The following is a 9636-nucleotide window of genomic DNA, read 5'->3' on the forward strand; positions in this document are numbered from 1 at the left end:
TATGAGTACAGAATAGTGGGAGGAAGTAGCCTGAAGCTCCGCATCGAGGTCATTAGAATGACGTATGCAGAACAAGCTGATTTTCATCTTTGTTTTTCACATTTGTGCACTTATTCAACTTGCAGTGTCTGCCAGCTTGTCTGTAACGTCTGAATAAACAAACAAAACCCTTTGGTATGCCAGATAATTCCAGGAAAGAAGTATGCTACTCGTGTGGCCCCTAACCACCTGAACGTCTATATCAACCTGGCCAACCTGATCCGTGCCAACGACTCGCGTCTGGAGGAAGCCGACCAGCTCTACAGGCAGGCCATTAGCATGAGGCCTGACTTCAAACAGGCGTACATCAGCAGGCAAGTTGCTCCGGCCTGCTTACAAACTGCCATCTATACAAGAATAGTTATTGAATCACAAATTTCGCCTCCTTTTCTTAATAGGAGATTTGTTGATAAAAGGTTTAATAATTTAATATTCATACATAAGCCAGGTAATTGCCTCTAATGAACAACTGATCTCATTTGTTGATCATGGGAAGTCATGCCCCACCCGTAACCTTCAGAATGATTTTAAAGGCTTAACATTCATCAGTGGTTCTTTGGAGTCTAGGCAGTCTATGTGCTCATGGCCATGTGTAGGCATGCAAATATGACTTTATTCTTTAACTCCCTGCTTTGTTGGGCAGGCTTTTACAAAGCCTCTTCTAACAACAAGGTCACGATAGTTGTACATATTGTATATTACATTATGCTTACATGAGCATTTAAATCCTTAATATTGGTCATCTGGGATTTATTGTTTGGATATTTGATTTTGTAATACAGAGCTGAACCTTTTTTTTATTTGTTTTACATTTTTTTTGTTACTAAACTTATTTTAAGTCTAAACCTGTGGTCAATGCATTATTAATTGAAGTTTCTAGATCACAGAAAGGGCTGGCAGAAGCAGCTTGGACCGCCGAAGTCTGACACTGTTATGTGTATCTGAGAAGTGATCTTTCTCTTTGTACTACATGCAGAGGAGAGCTCCTTTTGAAGATGAATAAACCCAGTGAGGCCAGGGATGCCTACCTGCGGGCATTAGAGTTGGATCGTACCAATGCTGACCTGTGGTACAACCTGGCCATCGTCAACATTGAGATGAAAGAACCCTCTGAAGCCCTGAGGAACTTTAACCGTGCACTCGACCTGAACCCTCGGCACAAACTTGCCCTTTTCAACTCTGCTCTTCTCATGCAGGAATCTGGTGGGTGAGACTGAGAACAATGAAGCTAATTAAAGATCTTCTGCAATGATAAATGTCCCAGCAAGCTTGATACCAGTGAAATGGTAGAAACCTTAGATATGTTGAAGGAAGAGATAACCAAGATGCATTGACTCACATGCTTTCACATTACTGGGAGTAAGATTTTATTTATTTATTTATTTTAAAAAACATGTTAGGATGTCCTGAGTCTTATAATTATGTTCAGGTATGTCTGTGTGCTAAGTACAGGTAATGCTGCATGCGACCCCTCACCTATCTTATATAAACTCTAATCACATGTTTTCCTGCCTTGGAATGCTGCCTATTGATCCAGCAGTAGTAACACAAATCTAAATTGTGGTTCAACGGCTCAGAAGTGCATGCCTCTTTGTGAAGGGCTGAAAAGCTGGATGGATGTATATGTTTTAGGGAGCTTTAGCTTTCATGACTTTGTCATTTGCTCTGCATTCACACACCCACACTGCCGTAATGCAAATAACGAGAAAACAACGGCTCTTTTGTCTGTTGGTTTACATGAGTTTGATTTGCACCGCTTTCTTTTCATTCTTTTGGGAGTTGTGTGGGCAGGATCTGGAATGATCACTGTAAATATTTACTATGTAAATTTGCCAAACATTGGCTTACAAACCTGTGTTGCTGTGGCAAAAGTGGAATTAAAGTATGTAGCCTTTTATACCTTCTGTGACCACCGTTGTCACGGATTACTGAAATAATGGGTAGGTTTGCTATATGAATTAATCATGAGGGTTTAAGCACTTAGCTCATGTTCCTGTGTTGCAGGCGAGGCCAGACTTCGGCCCGAAGCCAACCGGCGGTTCCTCACATACATAAAGGAGGAGCCAGATGATGCTAATGGCTACTTCAACCTGGGCATGCTGGCCATGGACGCCAACGAGAATGAGGAGGCGGAACGTTGGATGCGGCAGGCCATCCGGCTGCAGCCGGGCTTCCGCAGTGCCCTCTTCAACCTGGCACTGCTCTTCTCACAGTGGGGGCGTGAGCTGGACGCGCTGCCCGTGCTCGACGAGCTCCTGCAGCACCACCCCGGGCACATCAAAGGCCTCATCCTGAAGGGCGACATCCTGATGAACCACCACAAGGACACGCGTGGTGCACGGGCCTGCTTCGAGCGCATCCTGCGCACTGACCCAGCCAATGTGCAGGCCAAACACAACCTGTGTGTGGTGCACTTCGAGGAGCGCGACTTGCCTGGTGCCGAGCGCTGCCTGGAGGAGACGCTGGCCCTGGCACCCAACGAGGAGTACGTGCGCCGCCACCTCGCCATCGTCCGTGGCAAGATGGCAGCCGCGAACGCTGCCGGCCAGCCACTGGGGCCAGCAGATGGCACCGTGCTCGCCAATGAGCGCCAGTCACAGGGGAAGGGCCGCGGAGAGGAAGAGGAAGAGGAGGACGACGAAGAGCGGCCAGCCAAGGCAGGAACAGGGGAAGGGGCTGGGAGAGAGAAGAATTTGCGGAAATCCTCCCCCGCTGATGGCTCTCACAGCCCCGCCCAGGTCCAGGACGCGAGGCTGGACGCAAGCCAGGCTGAAAAGCGGACTAAGAACAAATCCACAAAAGAGATTAAAGACATAGAAAAAAAACGAGAGGCAGCCTTGAAAAGACTGGAGGAGATTGAGCGTATACTAAGCAGTGATTAACCTTTCTGTTTACCTGACGAGCTCCTTTTCTCCGGTCATTTGAAGCACAGGGAAAAGGCTCACTGGGTTTCCAAACAAGACATTGTTTATGCATGTGTGTAGACTCCAAGAAGACCTTGTTTATGTGTATAAAAACTCTGAGAGGAAGCTGTGCTTTGTTTGTTTGTTTGGGTTTTTTTTGCTGTTTGTTTTATTTATGTTTATTGTTACTGTATGGGGTACACAATTCTTATGGCTTGAATCAAGAAAGCCTTAATTGTGTGAACTCAGTGTGGCAGTAGAAAAAAAAACAGAAAATAATATACTGCTTTTTTTTTAGTTGGAAATTCCTGGCTGCAGAAATTTTTCAGTGATGGTGTGTGGGGGTTTGTTTTTTGGTTTGTTGTTGTTGTTGTTGTTGTTTGGTGTTGGTTGGTTGTTGTTTTTTTAAATCACTGGATCATTTTTTTTTATCTTGGAAGACTATTAATATTTGTCAATAACGGGCAGTGGAATCAGGGTCACAGACAATTGCAGGAAGTGTGTGCATGGAGGGCCCAGTGTGGGCAGGGTGCTTAAGGCCTCCTCTGTCCTGCCACTGGCCCCACACACTCTGCCTGGTTTCCTTTCCAGTGGCGTTTCCTCACTGCGGCCTCGCCTGCTGTTTTGTCTCGTGCCTCACATGGCCACACCTCCTGGTATGGAGGCTTTAATTCTACCGCCCTGACATCATCGAGCACGTTCATCTCACCGCCGTTCGGGGTCAGCTCCCCTGGCTAGTCGGCCTCCACCCCTGCCGGCCTGAGTGTTTGCCTCCGGGCTACAACGAGCAGCCTGCGTGCCTCTCTGATCCTGTGTCACTGGCTTTCACAGAGCTGTCATACCTCGGCGGTAGTCCCTTTGACTGGGGTGTTATGGCCTTGGTTTCACAGGGCTTGCTCCTGTTGCTTTGTTCTTGCTGCTCACATCAAACAGGAACTCATAATGAGGCACTGAGGGAGAACCAATCATCTTCCATTTTGATGTGTGTAAATACTCCAGAACACTTTCATCTTTGAGGCTTGTGACTTTCAGGTACTGTAGTTATTCAGAGACCAGCAGGTGAATAGGTAATAATTGGTATGCAGAGAAAGAGAAGAGAACATTAGGGTTGTGTGTGTGTTGGATCTTTTTGGAATCATTTATTGATTAAAATGTCTTGTTTGTTTGTTTGTTTTGTTTTTTCTTTTAATGTTATAAAGCACTGTATATTGCAGAACAGACAATGACTTCTTAATGGACTTGAACAGTGGAGACCTGCACTCTTGATCTCCTGTTCACACCCACAGCCTCTCACTAAAGTAGACAGTAGATCCAAACTGACATTGCTTATAGTTCATCCACATCATTTTCCCTGGTCTTTCACTGTCATTCATATCTGTCCATTAGTAAATGCTGTGAATATTTTTGCACAGTGTTAACAGTAAAGCTTGGTTTGGGTTGCCATTCTGTCTAAAGCAGCAAAGCAGTACCTGATGGTCCTGTAAGTGCTTGACACCCCAGAGAGCAAGGTGTGTACACAGACGTTCATCCACTAACACTAATGATACCAGAGGCCTCTCTGCACTGCATGTCTGTAGCACATTCTGGACTGGGCTTTCTCTTGCCACATTGAAACATCACGGGTAATAAATCCACTTGGAGCTGTACAGAGAATGACGTGCACTAAGGCTCACATTCAGACTATTATCCTTTGGTGAAGGGCCAACGTTAAAATGTTTCATGTGAAATACCCTGCTACTGTATCCATAATGCACCCTGACAGTAGCTTATTGGCTATTTTTTTGCCAGTGTACTAAAATAATTTTAAATTGATTTGTACTCTGTTTATTATATGCACAGTTGCTGCAGTATTAACCATGTCATGTCATGTCATTGATCGTATTGCGCACCAATTAGCTCTAAAGCCAATCGGCAGACATAAAAAGGCTACCAGTCATATTTTAACTCCCCTTACCTAAGGGTGACACCTGGGAATGTGTGCTTTTTGTCAGTAAACATGTTTAGTGCCTCCTTTAAGGATGCCCTGCCCCAGAGTTCTAAAACAATGGCCTCACTTACTGCTGTGCTGTCACTGAAACCACTATTTTGTGTGTGTGTGTGTGTGTTGTTGGGGTTGGTGCTTGGTTTTTTTTGTTTGTTTGTTTGTTTGTTTGTTTTTTAATCAAAAGTGATTTAACACTTTTACTTTCACTTGTAATCCAGAGTGTCATTGGTGTCTGAGCCTACATATTTCCTCAATAAAAAATATTTACAGGAATGCACACTAAAGTGTCACTTTTTGGCTCTCCCTGTTAGGAAGGGCAGGTCAGTCCGTGTGTCAATGAATAAATGGTGCGTTGGGAAAGACACTCTGGGTGCACTCCGTGTGCTTGTGTGTTTGCCTGCAAAGTGACGCCTTAGCTTCATTCAGCTGAGTGACGAGTGCAATGTGTTGATTTAAGTGTGCTCAGAAGTCTGAGAGCAACTTTCAGGAAGTGGCTCAGAGCCAGTATGACTACATCTGGGTTGCACGTTTTAAGGTTCACTCTAAAACATGTTTCCATGAATGAAAATTATAGAAAACATTGTCCAAAGCTGACTGAATCTGTCACATTTTTCTTTTAAAATGTAACAACATTTCCAAGTAATCCCTTGCCTCATTTCAAGTGCGTCAGCGAGCTGATACTTTTAAAATGTAGTTAACTATATGTTATCTTGTCTCTAAATTATTACTTAATGTACTTCATTACTATCCCTAGTAAAGGTTCCAAGAAGACTGACCATTGAAAGAGGTTCATAATAACAGATTCACTGGCAGGTACTTCCAAGAAATGTCACAGAAATGCATTTGATACTCCTCAGCCAATATAACATGAATGGTGTAATGTTTTTTGTCTGCTGATGTCCTTTACAATGCAGGGCTGTGGGGATTGGTCTGCTGAAGTCGTATACAATACAGGGCTGTGGGGATTGGTCTGCTGAGGTCATATACAATACAGGGCTGTGGGGATTGGTCTGCTGAGGTCGTATACAATACAGGGCTGTGGGGATTGGTCTGCTGAGGTCGTATATAATACAGGGCTGTGGGGATTGGTCTGTCAATGTCCTTTACAATACAGGGCAGTGGGGAATACTATGGTGAAGTCATATATGGAGCTGTACCACTGAAGTTAGAGCAAATTAGATATATCCATTTTCATCTGGCTACTTAGTTGTTTTTATTTTATTTTGTTTCATATATTTTTTCTTTGATTGATGACCAAGTTATTTTAATATTAAATTGAATATTAACATTTAAAATCTTACATATTAAGATACAGCTTCCTGAACCCAAATTTAAGCCCAAGATGAGCTAAAAAGAGACTTATTCCAAGATCATGTTTATCTGTGCCAGAGAAACCAGCAATTTCTGTTTTCTTGCTGTATTAGGCTATTGACAGTTAACTTTACCATCTACATTCTCCTTACTGTTAAAACCATCTGTTTATTGTATTGACCCAAAGCTTGAGAACTCTGAAAAAAATTATTTCAGAATAAAACATTCAATTGAAGCTTAATAAAGCAAGTTATTAGCAGTCAGATTTACTACTGTAAACACCTGGACAGGTCAATTCATGTCTGTGTGACAGAATTCAGGAACTTTCTTTTCAACATGAGTTTGTCAGGTATTTGGGGAAACCAGTGTTCCTACATTTAGTGGGGAGGGGGAACGAGTCTCTGCCTGCAGTGGCGGTGGTCCCCCTCACCCCCCCTTCTAGTAACTGCTCCGTGTTCATGGGTTACCGTTCTGTTTATGTAAACTGACTCTTCAGTGCCACCATCACACCCATCAGATTTTGGGACAATTGACGCGTGTTCTTCCAGTCGAATGTTTTGTGTATGTGTCATTCTGCATTGCCCTGCCCTTACTGCAAATACAAATAATGGTAGTTGTTTCAACCTTAAGGGTGTGTTGGTGTTTTTGTGTGTGTGTGTGCGTACGTATGTAAAGGTAAAAAGTGCAAATGCAAGCAGAATGGGATGTAATTGTGCCTGTGGGGGGGTGTGGTCATCTCATGGCATGCCACACTGTTGTAATGAGTTGGAGAATAGTTCTAACAAGCACGGTAAATGCTTGGATCCAGTCAAGGTACAAAGCAGTATTTGAAGTGCACTTTTATTAATACTTGGAAAGAATTTCACTCAAGTTTCCACATATAAGAGATTATATAGGTCTACTTAAATGTCATTTGCAAATGCTAGAACCATGACGTTCAAGCCTTTACATTTACCTGACACTTTTATCTAAAGCAACTTACAATTATGACTGAATACAAGTTAAGCCAGTGAGGGGTAAGGGCCTTGCTTCGGGGCCAGTCATTGGCAATGGTGGGGCTTGAACTGGCAACCTTCTGATTACTAGTTAAGTACTTTAATCACTGAGCTTTTGGAGCTTGCTTAAGGGGGTTTGTTTTCTAACATAATTGACAGCAATAGGAATTGTCAGTGTGTAATTAGAGTTCTAAAACAAGCTTGTTGTAAGGCCTCCGCGGAGGCTCATGCCTGGCTCCTCTGTAACTGTGAGGGATGATCATAGACAGAAATAACATGTTGGGTTTCAGAATCCGCACACAAGGTGGCAATTCCAAAATGCATGCACAATGTTTATCTTTTAGTGATTTTCTCATGACAGTTCTCAGTGTTCCAGCTATATTCCTGGTGAAAATTGGAATTTGTATCTTTGTTTTATGAGCAATAAATGTATTGTTTGTAAAACATTTTTAATATTTCAGCTGCGGACTGTGTTGGGCTTTGATACAGAGCTAATGGACCTCTCTTCAGGTACAGATACACAGTTGTGCATCTTTGAAAGAGCTCTATTCAGCAGTCGGGGCTGGTGACAGCTGTGAGATTGATCCTGATGTGATGGAAGGGTGTTTTGTGGTGATTGAACAACTGCAGATAAGTGATAAGTGATATAGGTGTATGGATCAGAGGAGTTTGTCAGATGGTGATGAGATATCAGTGTGTTTTTTCCCCCATAACTCTTCTGTTTGCTCTTTTTTTTATTCAAAGGTATGTTAAAGTAGGAGATCTCACAGTGTGTCTATTCACTGTTCTTTCCTGTTTTCTGAAAACAGCCTCCTTAATGAATCACTTTCTAATATCTTTTAAGAAAAATAGACCTCACAAACAACCATATGAATTTCATAAAAATACAAAAAATAGAGTATTGTTTGGTAACAAATTGAATGGACTATTCTTGGTAGAGTTATTTTGACATGAAAATTCTTTCTACTGAAATTTTTATTTCACATCTTTCTTTATTTCATTTATTTCTGTGTGATTTGTATATATATATATATATATATATATATATATATATATATATATATATATATATATATATATATATATATATATATATATATATACACAGAGAGAGAGAGAGAGAGAGAGAGAGAGAGAGAGAGCGAGCTTGGTCCAAGCTAGCTTTTCTCTCTCTCACACTGCCCTGGAAGCTTGTTTGCACCCAAGTAAGTAATAGCAGTAAAAACCTAAACATAGAAATGAAACATAACACCACCAATAACGTATCAGCTGAACTGTGTGCAGGTTGCCTCATGAAAAGCATCAACCTTTCGTGTCAGATGCTATAGTGTGAACTGATAGATTTGAAACATTCATTTCAGTCATGTGTGGGAAACATGAAGAACAAATGCTTGTGATGATGTCATGGCACAATGTTAGATCAAGTGCTTATCATCTGACGACAGAAAGCTCAAATCCGTAGACAATGCCCACCCCCCAAAAAACCTGCGACGTGCAGTAATTTGTGAGTTCATGTTATTGTTCATCTAAATGAGTGTCACTTGCATCAGTGCAGGAGTCTCCATGGCAATTTCCTGCATTTGAACTGGGGACAGTTATTTTCGGCACCATAGCCACTAGTGGGTCTTGTAAACAATGATATAAGAATCTTTGCCAGAACAATTGTGGGAATTCCCTGAGTACACTCTGGGAGTCTGTATACTCTGCTTCTATCGCTCTACTGCAGTTGGAGATGGAGGCTTGTGTCAGGAATCAGCCTTGGCAACCCCTAGATCTGTCAAAGGAGCTCACTTAACATTTAACTATTGGGAAGTGTTTAAGCTTGATTGCTTATGCCCCATTGGTTTACAAACACCCCAACATTTTTTCAACATTTTATTTTGCATTGTTTATGATATTTTTTCACATGATCTATGACCAGGCAAATCACAAAGATGAATGAACAGATGGCACTGGAAGGGGAAACAGACTTCAACGTTGATGGTTTTACATGCAAACAGCAAGTTTCTCTGAACATTTGGCATATGCAGCCGGAATCCCACACAACCCGTTGGAGGGGTCCAAAAACATGCCGTTGCTTCAAATAGCACTTTGCCTGAATCTTGCACAAATACAGCAATGTCACAAGTATGTGGTGAGGTCTATGTCTTAAATGCACCAATAAATACTGTTTAGCCAGCATATATCAGCAATTGTCTCCTAGTTAAAGTTACCCCTTTAAAATTGTTAGTATTCAATGCAGTCATTTGAGAAATTACCATTGTGGTGTCTCACAAATTTAGCATTTTTATGGCAACTGTGTGACTTACAAGCCCAGCCAAACAAGCGTATTCTACTTTTTGATGTCACATGGAGGCGGGTTCCACATGAGATTTGCTCTAATATGTATGTTCTGGTGATTATG

At 42.1% G+C, this 9636-nt stretch overlaps 1 protein-coding gene across 4 annotated transcripts in view; it reads left to right on the top strand.

Annotated features, from left to right (window-relative positions):
* Positions 1-5840, top strand: part of tmtc3 (transmembrane O-mannosyltransferase targeting cadherins 3) — a 20248-nt gene extending 14408 nt beyond the window's left edge. For all 4 annotated transcript variants that reach the window (XM_027019658.3, XM_027019657.3, XM_081698575.1 and 1 more), the window contains 3 exons: positions 184-353; positions 1016-1242; positions 2044-5840. In XM_027019658.3, the coding sequence (XP_026875459.3) occupies positions 184-353; positions 1016-1242; positions 2044-2921 (1275 nt within the window). In that variant the 3' untranslated portion in view covers positions 2922-5840. The remainder of the gene's footprint in view (positions 1-183; positions 354-1015; positions 1243-2043) is intronic.
* The last annotated feature ends 3796 nt before the right edge of the window (positions 5841-9636 follow it).

Source organism: Electrophorus electricus, chromosome 16 (assembly GCF_041902795.1).
Source record: "Electrophorus electricus isolate QZ-2024a chromosome 16, ASM4190279v1, whole genome shotgun sequence".
In the NCBI taxonomy this organism is placed as follows: domain Eukaryota; kingdom Metazoa; phylum Chordata; class Actinopteri; order Gymnotiformes; family Gymnotidae; genus Electrophorus; species Electrophorus electricus.